Below are 19,032 nucleotides of genomic sequence, written 5' to 3'. Positions count from 1 at the left end.
CGAGGAAAGCTTTGAATATCTATTCGGAAGACAGACTGTGTGAGCACATAGAAAAAGAAGATAGCCTTTTGAGAACCTCAATTCCTGCAAAAGAACGTCTTGCAGCCACTCTCCAGTTTCTAGCCAGTGGTAGGAGCTACGAGAATCTGAAGTTTAGTTGTGCAATATCTCCGCAAGCACTAGGAAAAATCATACCAGAAACTTGTGCAGCTATTTTTTGATGTTCTAAAGGAAGATTTCTTAAAGGTAAGTACAAATATTTGTTAATTAGTTTTAACTCACTCTTTTCTTCTTACATTATTATAATCCATAATTTACACAATTGTTTTTTGAGCGCAAAATTGGTTATTGTCGCGCGAGAATAAAGCAGGAGGGTACGAAATGAGTATAACCATCTTCCGAGAGCGACAATAACCTATTTTGCTTCAAATTTATCCTATTACGTTATTACTTATTTTTTAGGTCTAAAAAAACACACATAATTTCAGAAAAAAAATTTATTTTCAAATCTATCTTTTATAAACTTTTCAAAAACATCAAATTTAAAGTCATCAAATAACAAAAAAAAAAAGCTGTAACAGAAGATGCTGTTGTCAATGTAATAGCCTATTATAAAACAAAAACGAACAAAACAAAGATGAAAAAGCAACTTATTATACATTGTCCTCGCTGACACCGGGTAGATTCAAATACTGTTTGAGTTCATTCCGAACTTCTTGTTGAGCAGTTTTTTTCTTGAATCGCTAGTGCTTGACCTGCGTAGGTTTAGTTGCTGCGTTTGACTTTGAGCAGGTTCTGGTAAAGAAAAAAAAAAAAAATCTTAGGACAACGTTACAGTTTGAGGTGAAATATCTACTTTTTGTTGCTGTACATGTTTTTGCTGTACTTGTTGTTGTAGATGTTGTCGTTTGTACCTGATGTTGAGTAGGGTTGATTTGGCTTTGCACATAATATGGGTCAAAACTGAATGTCTGATGTTGATAATTTTGATCTTGTAAGAAATATGAGCGTCAGCCGGCCTATACGGATATGGATTGTTGTTTTGATTAGTGTCCATAAAATGGTTAAGTGATGGTATATTCCGTTGGGTTGGCTGTTGTTCTGTCAATATGGCCGCAGATGCTTTCAAACTGCCTAACTTACCGTGGAACAAAACATCAGATATAAGCTTTTTCTGCAATTACTTGTTGTTGACGGTCCATATCTTCCTGTTGGAAGCCCACGTTGTTTCCAAAAGCCCGGAAACTTATTCTGATTACATAGGACAGACGTAGCTGTATCCAAAAATCGTTCTTGTTTCTTTTCAAAATCAGATATCTTTTTTTCGGTTGTTCGAGTAGTTGATCCTGGGTTAGACCTACTTGATTACTGATGGGCGACTTACTGGTGTACTTGATGGTGATGGGCGTATATCAGCGTGTATCCCTGTAGATGCGTCAACTTGAGCTGTAAAAAACACAAAACCTGGGTTTAAAACAGTTTTATATAACAGCACGTCAATCAATATTACCTCAATATAACATTGTTAATTTTAATATATTATAATTTTAACTTTTATGTTTACTTTTTGCAGTTTCCTTGCAATGAATCGGACTGGATGAACATAGCTGTGGACTTCAAAAAGTACTGGCAAGTTGAAAACTGTGTCGGCGCTATAGACGGAAAACACATAGCGATTCGTCAACCTCCGAAAAGTGGGTCATACTACTACAACTACAAAGGGTTCCACAGCATTGTTCTTTTTGCTGTGTGTGTCAATGCTAATTATGAATTCATCTATGTAAATTGTGGTACTAATGGAAGAGTATCCGATGGTGGCGTACTTATGGAAACTGATTTTGGAGAGTTGCTGGAAAATAAGGAATTGCACTTGCCGTCACCAACAAGCTTCGATGACAGGAGAGACGTTTTGCCTCCCTTTTACATTCCTTGGAGATGAAGCTTTTCCTCTGAAGGAAAAATCTTATGAAGCCCTATCCTCCAAACAAAGGAATCACCCACGACGAAAAGATTTTCAAAACTATCGGATGTGCCGTGCTAGGAGAGTGGTGGAGAATGCGTTTGGGCATCTTAGCGACTCGATTTAGAGTCCTTCTTTCGACAATGAATGTTAGTGTAGAGAGGGCAGAAATCATTGTTTTGGCGTGTTGTACTTTACATAATTTTCTACGCCAGAAAAGTCCAACCTACCTAACTCAAAGTAGTGTGGATTGGGAGGACACTTCAGCAGGCCAGTTAAATGAGGGTGAGTGGAGGCAGAACACGCAAGAACTTCTTGGGTCTAAAAGAAAATGAGGCGGGGATGGCAGAGAACAATCAATTGCCAATGCAGTTCGAGGTTGGTATAAAAGTTTCTATAACAACGAAGGAAGTGTTGATTTCCAAGAAAAAATGATTAATAAGCGTTGACTGTTCGGTATTGAGTGTAAACAAGTGTGCGATGATATAGTTAACAACAACAAAAATTATAAAATATGTTGATTTTGCTATGTAGTCCTATCTTTTTCAATTTGATAACTAAATATTGGTGAACTTTGTACATTTTTTCTAATTCGTTTAGATACCATAACTGTGTCTTATTTATATTTTAATTCGCTAACTTTGGAAAAAAGCAATGTTGTAGTTTATTTAATTATATTGAACTTAGAAAAAAAACTAAAGTGTATTTGTTTTCCCTTTAACGTATGCCTAAATATTACTGTATTGCAATTATATATTGCAATTTTGATTAATATATCATTTTTTTGAAATTTAACTTTTATTATGTAAACTTATTAGATAAAAAATTAACTTATATTACCCTTCAAACATGTGCCAAAGAGCTTTTTGTCAACCCACGATATTTTTAATATTGAGGTATGTTACTCTGAAGACAGTTCTAAGTAAAAATAAATAGGAAGGTAGATAGAAGTAAAACCAAAACAGATGAAATTCCTAGGAAATATACGCGTTTATTCATCACCATGAGCAATGATCAAGGCTACACCTCTGTGGGGTTAAGTTAAATGACTGAATATCTATAAATGTTAGAAAACTTGCCACAACATTAACACGCAAAGGATATGAGTTTTATCCTAATTATTTATTATTATTTATTTATCATAATTATTAAAATAGTTTTTATCTTGGGGGCAAAAATTATAGTCTATTGCAACGTACTACGAAATTAAGGAATAAAGTTGAATTTTTCAAACATCATTGACATAATGTTATACTGTTTATATATATAAATTAGTTTTTGTGCTGTTTTTAACTTTAATATAATTTATTGTAATCTAACTTAACCGTACGAGGTGTTGTCCAAATAATGACCTAGCGCTCAATCCTAAGTAAAAATAAGGAAAGTAATAACAGTAAATTGGTAACAATTAAACTGACACTTACTTTGGTTATTTCGTCCTGCGTTTCCGCTTCCACGGTCGTCCCACTCCTTCTTCATCTTCTTCAAGGTGACGCAATACTTCTGGATCTTTTGCCGATCGAAGATACACCTTTCCTGACTACCTCTTGGTCTGTTATGAAAAGCAGTAAATCAAAATACCAAAGAGATGGTTCATACACATCATCCTGACCACTTCCGGTAATCTTTGATTTTCAACCTTTTTCAGCTCTCTTCGGAACGATGCCCCTCAAGGTTTCGATTTTGGATTTGACAAATTCTCGTCGCAATCCGGATTAACTTCCTTGCATTTTTCAACGAGAACGGAATATCCTTCTTTTCTGATATTTTTGTTGGAATAATTTTTACTTTTTATGTCCCATAAAGCTCGTTGCTCCCTATAAAGTTCAATAAACTCACACCAAAATGGTTTATTATCGTTAAACGACATTATGAAACTGGCCTCGCTCCGAAAAAAAACAAATAACAAATCTAGTACTACGCCACTGCACTAGGGGAAACTGAGGTCTAGCCAGTCGAGCCGCTCGACAGTTCCCCCACACACAGCCCAACATGACAGGCGCGCGGTTGGAGTTGGGTGGTGCTGTCGTACCCAGCATCCAACCCAACAAAACCATCGCGCATGTTGGGTTGGAGCCCACACACTCTCGAATATGTTCGACAAGACGTTGGGTTCCCAACTGCTCGACCAACCATAGGTTTCGATAGTGTGTGGGGGGCTTAATACGTTAAATATTTTTACTTTTACTAATATTTATTTTAATTACCGTTAATACTATTCTTGTAATTGTTTTTCTTAATCTAAATAATAATTATCGTTACTAGTAGCAGTTTTGGATATTGGCTTTTTAGTCATTTTAGTTGCTTTTCTAACGTAATATCGTTTCTATAATACCTTATTGTAAATAATATATCCTTAGTTTTAAACATGTCGTACGAAAATATTGAAGTAGATTCTGAACCTATATATATATGGATATGGAGTTGTATCCTGTAAAAACGCTAGGTAAAAACGAGACTTACATAAAACAATATAGGGTATATGGTACTAAGACCACCTTTAAATTCAATCTCGTCCCTGAAAACATTGATGAAATCGATTGGCTAAGGACGGGGTTTTCTAAAATTGTAAATGAAATGAAAGCAAATTGCACTGATCCGGACTACCTGGGCTTCACCCTTCATAGTCAAAATTTAAAATGTAAAGATCCGAGCTACGTGGCATTTCGACCACCTGATCAGGTCAAAGACGATGTGCTTTTCGAAATTTTTGGGGGGGATAATCCAGAGTAACTCAGAATCAATAAAATCTACCGATACGTTTAGAGTAGAGTGTACGCGTGTCAATCTCCCTGTTGGTAGTGGTAGGGTAAGACCTGGTTTTTATAACAATTTCCAAGAAGAATGCAAGACCCGTAGAGGTATCGTAGTCATTAAGAATAGCGATAATCTGTGTCTAGCGCGTGCTCTGGTAGTAGCCAAATCCTATGCCAAAAAAATCCTCTATTCAAAGCAATAAGGCAGGACATGGGTAAGAGGCAATTTTTCAGAGCCCAAAAACTGATGACTAAAGCCGGGGTCCAAATTTCTGAACAGGGAGCGGGGGTCCCCGAACTTTCAAAATTTCAAGATCACCTCAAAAAATATAATATTACAGTTTTCAATTATAACAGTAAGGGTAGGGACGTATATTTTAGCGGCAACAACGAAAGTGCTTTGTACAAAATTAATCTGTTGTACCATAGGGGTCACTACAATGTAATCACTAGTCTGACTGCCGCCTTTTCTTGCCATTTCTATTGTGAAGCGTGCCATGTCCCTTACGACCACAAAGCTGAACACTGATGTTCAAATGTCTGCCCTGCGTGCCAGACAGTCTCTCCACCTTGTAAAGAGGAGCATGGAGGAATAGTTTGCCCAAATTGTAACATCACTCTAAAAAATCAAATATGTTTCGCGGCTCATCAGGGTGAACGGTGTAAATCTGTTAATAAATGCAAACAATGTCAAAGACTCGTATTTCTGAAACAGCGTAAATCGAAGCGCGTGTGCGGGGAAGTTTTCTGTAAAATCTGTAATGATTTCAAGGCCCCAAACCACCAGTGCTACATGCGATTCGACACAGGAAAACCCAAAACAGAAGATTTTCTATTCATATTTTTTGATCTGGAAACAGCCCGTAGGGGGACGTCTTACTCTGACGTTTAAAGGTTGGCGACCTTTCGTACCCCGACCTGTGCCAGACACATCTCCAATCCTGGCACTTTTCCCTGTCTCATCCATAAATCCTACCTATTCCTAATTCCTCCCTTTTCCTGACTGGATCGTGCTATTGTTTGTGGGGAGTGCTTGAACTGCTACACTCTGAGAAGGTGTAGCAGAAGAGAGCTGATGTGAGCTTGCTCTGCCGAAACAAACGGTAGTATGAATCCTGGTGCCAGCCACTTCGGTCCCTGGTCAGGAAGTGATTATTGGACAGAAATGTCGGAGATTTCTGTTGCCACGTGCGAGCCCGAGTCGTGCGTGAATTCCCGACTCGGTTAAACGAGATAAACATCGGGCCCCGGGGAACTGGGGTAGGGTGCCCTGCCAAGCTTTGGCTGACAGGTTCCCGAGGGTATACCCGTTCCGATGTCTCGGCCTGCACCTTTAATCACGATGCGCTGGTTCAAATATTGAATGGCTACATTAAACCCTTCTCAAGCATATGATAGAGTTGTAGAAAGAGATTCTATGGATCTGGAAAAGAAGCGTGCTCTCTCTTCAGAATCTGAAGAGGAAAACAAACAAACAGAGAAAAACTGCAGACAAGAAAATTAATATTCAAAATCTTCCCCACCCCACTTTTTCTAGTATTCAAACACAAAGACGATACTCAGAACTTGGCAAAGGTGAGGGCCCCTTCCTTGTTATTAAGGCTCTAGTCGGAGTGGGCGGCTCGCCGTCTTCTGTTAGGAAAGCTCCGTAATGGAAGCATCTTGGTAGAGGCTGCGAACGCTCCACAGGCTCAGAAATTTCTCTCCATGAGATCTTTTACGACGACAAAGTAGAAGTCGTTGTCCATCCTCATGAGACATTAAACTTCTGCAAAGGAATTTGTATTCTGTCGCGATATGCTATGTTGCTCAATTGAAGAGTTGAAAGAAGAACTAAAAGATTTGTCTTGTGACTGATGTGGTGAGAATAATGAAGGTTGAACACGGTGTACCGACACCTACACCAGGTCACATTTTGACTTTTGCCCTTCCTCACCCACCAGCCACAATTAGAGCAGGATATCTTTCTCTACAAGTTCGCCCATACTTTAGAAATCCCCAGAGGTGTTATAGATGTCAACGTTTTTGGGCATTCGAGCAAAACTTGCAATAACCCTGAAAACATGTAGTCTTTGTGGAAAAAGTGGTCACAGTGACAAGGACTGTGCCGGTGGCGAAGAACAGTGCGTCAACTGCAAGGGCAAGCATCCTTCAAGCTCTCGCAGCTGTAAAATATACTTAGAAGAAAATAAGTGCTGAAAATTGTTACTAGTGAGAAATTGTCTTTCGGCGATGCTCGTAAAGAGTATAGGAAACGACTTGGACAAACCCCGAAGAAGGACGTATCCTATTCTTCAGGCTGCCTCTGTCCCTGTGCAACCGAAACCGTGTGCTTCCTGCTCAGCTCTGGAAGGCATGGTTTAGAGAACTAACGCAACAGGTTGCTGCCTTGGTACAACAAATCAGTGCCAAGACCTTCCCACGTAGTGGAGGCACTGATATACCAGAAATTGCACCTTCTGTGTCTGTAAGACCGGCTACACCTCAAACCAAGGGACGGGAACACTTTTAACAAGCAACAGTCTACTGAAGGCCAGGTTGCTGCTCAATTTTTAAAAACCCCTAATGCTGGAGGTTCCAGCGTGACGGGGGAAAAAAATATATCTCCGGAAGTACGCCAAAGACTTGTTTCTGGGATAAATCAAAAAAATTGCCTCTAAAGTGGTCGAACGGTCAAAGGGTGCCAACAGAACCCTCCCTCATACCAGTCCTCCAAATCCAGCCTAATGGAGGAGGATTTGTTGATGACGACCTTAGGCCACATTCAGAAATTGAAAAAACTAATGTAAATTTTAAACAAAATCAAGGAAAAACAAAAAAACAAAATTACTTTTAAAACCTAATTTTATATGAATATTAATACAATGGAATATTAACGGACTGCGAAGCCATCTGGAAGACCTGAACCTACTAGCATCACAAATAAAAACCAAATGTCATATGTATTCAGGAGACCAAGCTTCACCGTGCATGCCAATTTTTCCATCAGGGGATGGGATATCTTCCGCCATGACAACCATAATGACGGACATGCATGTGGAGGAGTTATGGTTCTCGCGAATCCTTCTCTGAATACAGTGGAGGTACCTTTGAACACACCTCTACAAGTAATATGCATAAAGATTGACATACCGTTTAAAATTACATATCTGTTGTGTGTATATCCCCCGCCACCAGAATGTCTTCCAAGAGAAGATCTATTGGACCCTTCTTAATCAATTGCCTCATCCTTTCGTACTTGTGGGCGATTTGAACGCCCACCATCGTGTTTGGGGCTCTACTACTTGCTCTCCAAGGGGCAACATGGTTTCCAAGGTCCTTGATGATCTGAATCTTGTTTTGTTGAACGATGGCTCGCCAACTTATCTTTGCCCGAGAACAGGTTCCTGGTCAGTATTAGACCTAACCGTGTGCACACCACAAATTGCTTACCGCTTCGATTGGTCAGTTTCCTCTGACCTTTTACGGTAGCGACCATGCACCGGTCATAACTAAAGTTCTCGATATTCCAGGTAATGTGCCCCAAAGACCTAAATGGGTGCTTGATAAGGCAGATTGGGACAAATTTAAAACAAATTTTACAGGCACCAGATGTTTCAACATCAGTAGCTATAGATCCGCCGTCAACAATATAACAGTTGCTATTTCAAGCGCCGCTCTAGAAAGTATATTCCAAAAACAACAGGAATCATCAAAAGAAGAAAACTTACCTTGGTGGACAGAAGAGTGTAGGATATCGCTTCGGGAGCGCAGGAAAGCCTTGCGGATATTTATAGATCTCCGACCGAGGAAAACCTCGCACGATTTCGTCTTGCCAGAGCTAAAGCTCGACTCATATTTAAAATATGTCGACGAAATTCGTGGAAGGAATTTACTTCTTCGATTAACCGTACCACCCCTTTATCTCTGGTGTGGAGGAGACTAAAGGCAGTTTGCGGAAGACAGCCACCTCTGCCTATTCTTGGCTTAAGGTGAACGACACCATATTAACCGAGCCGAAAGATGTGGCAAACGCTCTGGCCTCGTCATCTCTAACGTGTCGAGAACTACGTCCTACAGTCCTTTGTTCCAGCGATATAAAGTACAACATGAAGCACAGCCCATAAATGAAAATAACTATATAAGTCCCTTAAATTTATTGTTTTCCCTTGACGAACTAGAATCTGCTATTTCTCCCATTGTAAACTCAGCTCCCGGTGCTGACGACATCCACTACGCCATGTTGAGAAACCTTCCTGTAGAGGTTAAAGCGTGCCTCTTGTCCCTTTTCAATAGAATTTTTCAAGAACGCAGCTTTCCAAGTTCATGGCGTAACTCTTACGTTGTACCATTATACAAACCTGGCCAAGACAAGTTCTCCCCTACTAGCTACAGGCCTATCTCGCCTTACCAGTTGTCTTTGTAAGATACTGGAGCGAATGGTAAATCGTAGACTGGTATGGTTCCTGGAACACAATAATCTCCTGTCTCCACAGCAATGTGGTTTCCGTCAAGGCCGTTCAACTCTAGACCACCTAGTGTGTCTAGAGTCGTCAATCCTGAATGCTTTCCTTGAACGGAGGCAACTTGTTGCTGTGTTTTTCGATATTACAAAAGCGTATGATACAGCTTGGCGTAGGGGAGTTATAAATACCCTTTCAAATTGGGGCGTCGGCGGTAATATGTTATATTTTATTAAAGGTTTTATGGCATGAACGTTCTTTTAATGTAAGACTGGGAACTCATTTGTCCGACACCAAAATTCTTGAGAAACGGTATACCTCAAGGGAGTGTCCTTAGTTGTACTCTCTTTGCTGTGGCCATAAAACAGCATCACTTCCTGCGTCAGAGCTCCTGTCAGATGCTCTCTATTCGTAGATGACTTTGCTGTATTTGTCCCTGCCAGGAGGCTGGCTACTGCAGAGAGGTACCTTCAGCTCACCATCCACCGTCCTTGAAGATTGGAGCAACCAAACCGGGTTTTCTTTCTCTCCTTCAAAGACTAAATGTATAACTTTTTCTCGACTGAGGAACGTCGCTGATCCAACTCTTAGGATAAATAGAATAATAATCCCAGCGAGTCGCTGTGTGAAATTCCTGGGGTTGTGGTTTGATTACAGACTGACGTGGGTTTCCGCACATTAAAGAACTTAAGGCGAAATGTCTAAAGAGACTTAACGCGATGAGAGCTCTAAGCGGAACGAAATGGGGTGCAGATAGAAAATGCATGCTTCAGTTTTATAAAGCATATATTCGACCTTGTATTGATTATGGATCACAGGTTTATTCTTCTGCCAAGCCAACAGCCCTTAAAATGTTGGACTCAATCCATCATTCTGCTGTCAGACTGGCTACTGGGGCTTTTCGTTCAAGCCCCGTTGTCAGTCTTTTAGCTGAGAGTGGTGAGCCATCCCTATCTTTCAGACGTGTTCAATTGGCTATGAACTATTTTTTATTTTAAAATCAAGGCCAGAAAATCCGGCCTTTGAGGTAGTCTTAGACACATCGCTTGCTCCCTTGTACCACAATAAACCTAATGCCCCCGCACCTTTTGGCATTAGAATCCTGTTACATCTCGCAGAAGTGGACATGAGAGCGATTGATGTTGAAGTATGTCACGAGATGGATAGGCCACCATGGACAGTCAGAACTCCCAATGTAATACTGTCGTTATTACAGTTGAACAAGCAAGACGCCATCACTGTTGTCCACAAGCTCCTGTAGAGAAATACTGTCATCCTGTTCACCCTGCGATGTTATCTACACAGATGGCTCAAAGAGTGAGGCAGGAACGGGTTGTGCCTTTGTCACTTCCAATAGAGAGTACAAATTCTGCCTCACTCCTGAATCTTCAATATACACAGCAGAACTAACAGCTATCTTGAAATCGTTAAATATTGTATGTCCAAGAACAAATAGGGTGGTAGTGTGCTCTGACTCGCTAAGCGGTCTGCTGGCTATCAAGGACATGTACTCCAAACATGTCCTTGTTCGTAAGATCCGCTACGCTTTGAGCGAGATGATGTCCTCGGGGTATCGCAATTACGTTTCTGTGGGTACCTGGACATACTGGAATACCTGGTAACGAGATCGCAGATAGGGCAGCAAAGGAGGGCAATCTCTCTGACTCCCATGTACTAGGCGATCAATCGCGTCCGATCTAAAGCCGATTGTAAAGTTACGACTACAACATCAGTGGAATATATCGTGGGATCAAGTAACCAATAACAAACTTCGGCAGATTAAATACACAGTAAAGCCTTGGTCGACTGCTTACCGCACTAACCGTAGAGAGGAGGTTTGTACTGTGTCGACTCCGTATCGGACACACTCGCTTCTCTCACAGTTTCCTAATGAGTCGTGGTGATCCACCGCAGTGTGGCGGAGTGTAATATGGCGTTAAACGTCAGCCACGTGTTGATAGACTGCCGCCTCTTCGCCGGGCAGAGGAGAGCACATCGTTTGCCAGGCCGGTTAGATGAGTTGCTTGGTGACAAAGAAGATGTTTTTAACGAAGCTCTTTAGTTTTCTGGAGAGCACTAAATTAATGTCCAGAATATGAGTGATATAGTACCTGATTAGTTTTAGTAAACATTTTAACCGCTAGTTTTAGGTAAGGGTGAGCCCTTTTACAGTTCACCCCTGAGTTGTTATTTAGTTTTAAGGCTCTTAACTAGCACCGCCTAAGTGCAATCTTTTAAATTTCGTTAGGAAAATTTCTGTGTTTTAATCAAGGGTAAACCCCTTTACAGTTTAAAAATTTCTGTGAGGTGAGAGACACCACTATCTTAATATGTAGGTGTCACGTAAGGAGACGGGCACTTTTGTCCTCCTATTTATTTGTTATTGGTGAGGGTGGGTCCCCTTTACAACCTACCCTCACTAACTTACCTGGTTTTAGCATTAGATGTTGTTATATTTATTAACGTTATTATTTATCTGTTATTTAGTTTTAGTCCTCCGTACACTGCTGTTGTTTTTCTTATTGTCTTAATGTGATAATAATGTTATTTGACACAGAGATCCGCTATTTATTCCTTGCACTGATAACGTGACACCATATTTTAAAGTGTAGGTGTCCGTTAACCCTACGGGCATTGATAACCTGAGTGTTTTATGCCCTTATAAAAAAAAAAAAAAAAAAAAAAAAAAAAAAAAAAAAAAAAAAAAAAAAATGATCTGGAAACAAGACAGGACGAGTACATTGATGATAAAAGGGTTCATAAAGTAAATCTATGTGTCTCGCAACAATTCTGTTTCAAATTAATCGGTGGTGGAAATTGTGAACATTGTAATACCCGCACTCCAGTCTTCAGACAAGATCCTGTAGTTAAATTCATGGATTATGTGATGGATGTTAGAAAAAATTTCAAAAACGTTTGTGTAATGGCTCATAACAGCCAGGGCTTTGATTTTCAGTTCATCTTAAAATACGTACTGGAACAAACAAAATTCACTCCAGAGCTAATTATGCGTGGCACTAAAGTCATTCTTATGGAACTGGACAACGTGAGATTTATCGACTCACTGAACTATTTCCCCATGGCCCTCTCAGCACTCAACAAAGCCTTTGATCTACCCCCAGAGAAGAAGAAGGGTTACTTCCCTCACTTGTTTAACACTCTGGCAAACGAAAACTATGTAGGCCCCCCATCCCACCCAAGAAATACTACTGCCCTGAATCGATGTTCGAAAAAAGTTATAAAGATTTTGAAAATTGGCATAATGACCAGGTCAACAAAAACGTAGTGTTCGATTTCCAAAAAGAACTGATTGAGTATTGTATTTCAGATGTAGACATATTGGCGCAGGCGTGCATAAAATTCAGAGCAATGTTTCTCGAAGAATGTAACGTAGACCCGTTCATGGAAGCCGTCACCATAGCCAGCGCCTGTAACTTGGTGTTTAGACGGAAGTTCTTAAAACCCAATACTATTGGCCGGGTCCCTAACAATGGATACAGACTTGTTGACATGCAATCCCCCATCGCTTCGCAGTGGCTGACTTGGGAGGAGGATCAGCGAAGCGTCCGAATCCAGCATGCAGGGCGGGAAAGAGAAGTCAAAATTGCCGGTATGAAAGTAGACGGTTTCGACGGTGAACGTGTGTATGAATTTCAGGGTTGTTATTTCCACGGGTGCCCTAAATGTTACAAGTATGAGACGGAAGTGCCCTTATCAGATGATCCCTCAGACTCTTTGCATCTGAGGTACGAAAGGACCAAATCCAAAATAGCTATAAACTCCAAAATTCCGGATACGAAGTTATTGAGATGTGGGAGTGTGAATTTAAGAAAATGAAAAAAGATCCTAGATTGGCATACCTAAATTCATTACCAATTCTAAACACGCTCCCACTTGATCCAAGAGACGCCTTCTTTGGTGGTAGAACAGGCAACGCAAGAACATACCACAAGTGTGCAGAGGGGGAGTCTATACAGTATGTGGACGTGTGCTCTCTCTATCCTTTTGTTAATAAATTTAAAATATACGTAAAATCTCATCCTAAAATCTATGTGGGTGACAGAGAATGTAGGGGGCGAGGCATGCAGGCTGAAGGTCTTCTTAAATGTAAAGTCCTGCCCCCGCTAAAGTTGTATCACCCGGTTCTCCCTACACGCATGAACGATAAATTAATGTTTGTTTTATGTAGGACGTGTGGGGAGGACATGTACTCGGGTGACTGTGCCCACACCACGGAAGAGAGAGGATTAACGGGGACATGGACAATGCAGGAAATACGCAGGGCTGTGGAAAAGGGATACAAAATTTTAGAAATGTACGAATTATGGGAATACGAGGTAGTGACCTATGAGATGGCGGACTCTTCTCAGACTTTGTAAATAAATTCCTAAAAATTAAACAGGAGGTATCGGGCTACCCTTCCTGGTGTCTCACTGATCAGGACAAAGAAACGTACATTAAAAAATATTTTGAACATGAAGGTATCAGACTTGACCAAACAAAAATTGAAAAGAACGCGGGTCTTCGCTCCCTCGCGAAATTAATGCTAAATTAGTTTGGGGGAAAATTCGGACAGAGAGAGAACCAGACAAAGACATCGATAATACGATCACCCGACACATTTTTCAAACTACTAACCAGTCCCGGGACACAAGTAAATACGATTCAAGAAATTAACGAAGAGGTTCTCCTCGTAAATTGGCAAAACATAGATGAGGTTAGCGAGTCCCTCAGAACCGTCAACGTCGTCTTGGCCGCTTTTACCACATCTCACGCGAGGTTAAAACTGTATGAACACTGTGTGTGTGTGCGTGTGTGTAAGGGCTCTGAGGTCCCGGACAGAGTGGTTCCGATCCTTCAGGTGGACTAAACTCCATAATTCCTCGGGATCGTGTGTGAATGTGTGTGTGGCAACGAGGCGGGCTAAAACCCATAGATGTACTCTTGCCGTGAACGAAGGTGCCGTGAATGTATGTATGAAAGAGGTTCGGGGCCTTGGGGGTTTGAATGTGATCCTTCAGGTGGATTAACTCCATAATTCCTTGGGACCGAGTATGAATGTGTGGGAGATAGTAATGGACCGGTTCAGCCATGGCAAATTACAAATGTATAAACTTGTATATAGTATTGATATTACTGTAAAATTGTAAATATTGTTGTAAACGCTTACCTTTGTGCAAAGTGTGAGGTCTCAGTGGGGGAGTCGGTGGTGGGAGTGTAACCGTGGAGGCAGTGGTGGTGGGAGAGCACTTCATTCTAACTCAAACTATGGCCGGGTTTAGAGCATTCCAGCCACACTCCCTGTTTGACCTTGCTAAAAGAAATGTGGTCAAACAGTTTTCTAACAATGGGAGTGCCCTTATGAGTTTAGAAGTACCGCTGACGGTCAGGGACGCTCTCATCGAAGAGCACATTTAAACTGACTGTTATCAAGTGATGTGTACACTCTACGTACCACTCGGTACGCAAAACCTCTACTGTGGCATCCCGTGTTTGAGAAGAGATATGGATATAGAGCCCGAGGTTGAAATATACATTACATATGAAACCCCCCACTGTACCATCTTGTTTTTGAAAAGAGAGCCTGGAATAGAACCTGATATTTGGTACTGTGAGGAACGTGTCGTTTACCACGAGTTATCAAGAGGGGATTTCCTATATGTAGAAAGGACATTTCGCTGTATAGTCTGCGGATAGGATCCTTGCCGGTACTGGGTGGAGGGGCTTTTGTGGTTGCTTCCGCTGTCCAGTGTGCCATAACCACATCTTAGATCTCCCGACACAGTTCTACAGGAGGTCTGAGATTATAGGGGGTTATTGTGAGTGCCTTCGTTAGGCCGTCTAAGTACAAAGAGACGGGACAGCCAGGGTGCGAACTTTCCATTGTCTAAGCAACAAGGGATGGGACAGTATTTGATCACCGGGCGACAACCAGTTACTTCTGGACTGGCCCTCAAAATCAAATACTGTTTAAAACCCATTGATTGCCGATGGGACCCATGGGTCCCGCGCCGAACTTTCCCGAGTGGCCTTCGGGACCCTTCGGTCCCGCCTGGCCTATTTCGTTGCCAAGCCAGTCTGAGATCGGCGGCCGGGCGGTGAGGTTATTTGCCGAGTCGTGGCGTGTAGCGAACGTCCTTGAGCAGTGCCTGTCAACTTGGATGAGATGTTCCGCCATTATTGTTTGACTTGTCGGTATACTCGTGTGTTTGACTAGTCGGTAGTGTACTTTTAGTGTATCTGAGTGGATTTGAGGTGTATTGTCAGTTGACTATGGCAGAATTGCCAGGAACTTCACGTGATGTCAGTATGGGTGATAGTGACCTTGACAGTGGCGCGTCGGACGAGTCAGGAGACAGTGACCTTGACGCTGCGCAGTTGGCGCACCAGACCCCTTTACCGGACGACATAGAGGACCTCGATAGTGATGGTGAGGAGGTAGTTTATAACTATAACCTTGATTGGAGTCCTAATACAATAGGTATTAGATATACCTTTCACTAAAGAAAACAAAATCCTCATACCAGAGCCAGGGAACAATGAACCAATCGATTGGTTTTCTGTGTTATTTGATGAAGTTTTGTTGCAGAATATTTGCAGTTGTACCAATGCATACGCTTGGGAAGTTTTTTCACTTCCAAATTTGACTCCCAAGTCACGAATCAACCACTGGACTGAAGTAACAGTGCCTGAGTTGAAAGTATTCATTGGAATATTGCTACATATGGGTACTGTGCGAACTAATCGAATCACCGACTATTGGAACACAAATCCATTTTTCAATTTCCCGGTAGTCCGAGAACAAATGAGTCGCAACAGGTGGCAATTGATCATGCGATGCCTGCACTTTTCCAAAAACAAGCCACAAAATGTGAATCCACAGGATGAAAACAGGTTAGAAAAAGTTAACCTTTTGATTAGCAGCTTCAACAGCGTCATGAGTAATGTGTACCAGCCTGGAAAGGAACTCTCTATTGATGAGAGTATTATGTTGTGGCGGGGACGGTTGTATTTCCGTCAGTACATTAAAAATAAAAGGCACAAGTACGGTTTTAAGATTTACTCCTTATGTGAGCCAGATGGCCTATGTCTGAAATTTACAATCTACTCTTGGAAAGGAGGAGAACTGAGCGGTGTTGGCCATGGCAACAAAGTGGTGATGTACCTAATGAGGCATCGATTGGGTGTAGGGCACTCGCTTTATATGGATAATTACTACAATAGTGTTCCACTTGCGGCAGAGCTATTGAGGGAGTCAACATATTGCACAGGAACGCTCAGAGCTGACCGCAAGTACCTGCCTCGAGAAGTTACTACAGCTGTGCTCAGGACTGGAGAGACTGTAGCGAGATACACAGAGGGCATAGCAGTCGGTAAGTGGAAAGACAAAAGGACTGTTATGTACATTTCCACCGAATTTCAAAACACCATGGCTGTCTCCAACAACAGAAGAGGGGTTCCGAGGCAGAAACCCTTGGCCATTGTTTCACTACAACGCCGAAATGTCTGGGGTCGATCGCCATGACCAGATGATGGCGTACTACCCCTGTGAACACAAGTCGCTCAGGTGGTATAAGAAGGTGTTTGTGCACATCTTGCAGATGGGCATGATAAACGCGTTTCGGCTGTACAGGAAGGCCAACCTTACTTCAAAGAAATCTTTGTACGATTTCAGGCTGAATGTAATTCGGGCTCTGTTGCCTCCAAAGGAAAACTTGCAATTGCGTCCTGTTCAGCGGAATGCAAGCAGGCATGTACTGTCAAAAATCACGAAGCAGACCAACAAGACCCGAGTAACGAGGAAGCGTTGCAGACAATGCGCAAAAGAAGGGAACGAGACACGCACAATATACTTTTGTGCGCAGTGTGAAGGCGAACCAGGTCTGTGTGCGTTGGCCTGCTTTGATAAGTGGCACGCATAAAGCCACCACAGAAAACTTGTATATATTTGTAAAATATCATGTATTTTATGTAGACACTTTTATTACTTGTAAAAACTGTATTTACATTACAAGTTTTGTTTCAAAGTGCGGTTTTGTGCGCCAAAAAATGACTTGAGGTGAGTGAAACTTTTACGGGTGGCTGCCGGGACCTATAGGTCCCATAAACTTATTTATATTTTTTATAATTTTTATTACCATATATATTACTTGTATATGTGTTACAATCACATTTCATCAGTAAAACTTTTACCAAGTGTGGTTTTGTGCGCTAAACAAATGACTTGAAGTGAGTGAACGTGAACGTTCGCGGGTGGCCGAGGGGACCCATCGGTCCCAGAAACTTGGACGCCATCTTGGGAGTGGCCAGATGACCCAGGACAACTTGCAATGTCATTTTCAGCACCCACACGCCATATGGTAAGTTTATCCACAAAAACAATTTTCAGCCCCTAAGGTACGTTTAAAAATGTTTTTCGGCAAGGAATGTGTTTTAACCGGCATCGAGCATGCGAGTGTTCGATGTGGGTGTTCCAAACCACACCACTTAGACGGCTATAAATATAGGTGTACTATCATTTTCTAAACACTTACTTCAGTATTTAAAGTCACATTCCTCGAAGTAAGGAGCTGCCACCTCGCCGTAACAGTAGTCACAAAAAATACCTATATCTTATGTGCTTTTCCCAGAAGGACCTTTGTACGATTCATTTGTAGTCCTTTTCGACAATTCTCCATGCAGTTCTACATGGAGAATACTCCTCGAAACACTCGTAACAGTACCGAGATTTCCCGTTATAAACCTGTCGCTACATAGACGGAAATATATCGGAAATAGACGGTTACACAGTTTATGAAGTGATAATCTAAAATTTTGTTCACAATTGATTGCGGGAAATGCTCGTAACATAGGTTAACAAAAGAACTACAGGTATCGACACTGTCACAAATCTTCTGGATGCACAGTTGTTCAAGCGTTTCAAAAGACATCTAAACGCAAACTCAAACCGTTAGGATCTACAATAGGTTAAACAGTACGTTCGTTTTACCGCAATTGGACGGTCCAACAATTAATCCGCGAATCGTGTCAGGTAGCAGAGGACCGTTTTTTATTTGTACGATTCATACCACCACCTACAAACTCGTCAAAGTTTCTCACTGGTAATTTCACAGATTAACTAATCAGTCTCATTGTCGAAGATAAACTAAGTTCCACATTATTATGACATAGTATATAAAGTAACAGAGCTGAACTGGTAGCCCTCCTGGACGTTGGAGCGCACAGCTGCATCCGCTCCCACGCAGCGGCTGGTGCAGCTGCATCCGGTACCACGACTGCAGTTGCAGTCACACACTCAGTGTGTGGTGATGTCATGCTTGCTCACCCATGTGTCACTGTTTTTATCGAACCCTTTCCATCTAACAAGTACTTTGTCTCCTTTCCGCCTCAACACTTTCTCAACTAGATATACATTACCAGTTTTGGACCTGAGCAGTTCTTGTTCATAAAACCCACCTTTCAATACTTCACCTTTAGAGTCTTGTAAAATGTACGTTACAGGTTTTGTAGGTTTTATTGCATATACTGTAAATACTTCATTTGTCCAGTTGGGCAGATAACCTTTTTTAACCCTAGAACACTAGCGCTAATTGAATACCCGTTTTTACTAGTACTACGTAAAACTGACGTGTGCAATACAGATTGTGATATTTATCCTTGGTTTACCATAAAAAGATTATTACTAATTTTTTGTTTTGTTTTTATTTAATTTTATTTTAGAACATGTTTTTATTTTTATTTATTTTATTTTTTGAGACAATATATATGTTTGTATATTATAATACAATACATTGTTTCTTTTGCAACAGTTTAGTAAAACTAAGGGTACCTAGCATTGAAACATACTTGTAATTAATTGTTTTACTTTAACTAA

General features: G+C 41.2%; 1 protein-coding gene across 1 annotated transcript; it reads left to right on the top strand.

The window, feature by feature from the left end:
* The first annotated feature begins 16,690 nt into the window (after nt 1-16,690).
* On the top strand, nt 16,691-17,080 carry LOC124370542. The gene has a single exon (XM_046828830.1). It carries the CDS (start codon nt 16,691-16,693, stop codon nt 17,078-17,080), a length of 390 nt encoding a protein of 129 aa, XP_046684786.1.
* The last annotated feature ends 1,952 nt before the right edge of the window (nt 17,081-19,032 follow it).

Source organism: Homalodisca vitripennis, unplaced genomic scaffold (assembly GCF_021130785.1).
Source record: "Homalodisca vitripennis isolate AUS2020 unplaced genomic scaffold, UT_GWSS_2.1 ScUCBcl_268;HRSCAF=1861, whole genome shotgun sequence".
NCBI lineage: Eukaryota > Metazoa > Arthropoda > Insecta > Hemiptera > Cicadellidae > Homalodisca > Homalodisca vitripennis.
Note: the sequence above shows the minus strand (reverse complement) of the source record. Positions and strands in the feature narration are given on the sequence as shown.

Excerpts from the sequence above, each read along its gene's own strand:
- LOC124370542 (XM_046828830.1), top strand. The coding sequence starts at position 16,691 with ATGGCGTACTACCCCTGTGAACACAAGTCGCTCAGGTGGTATAAGAAG.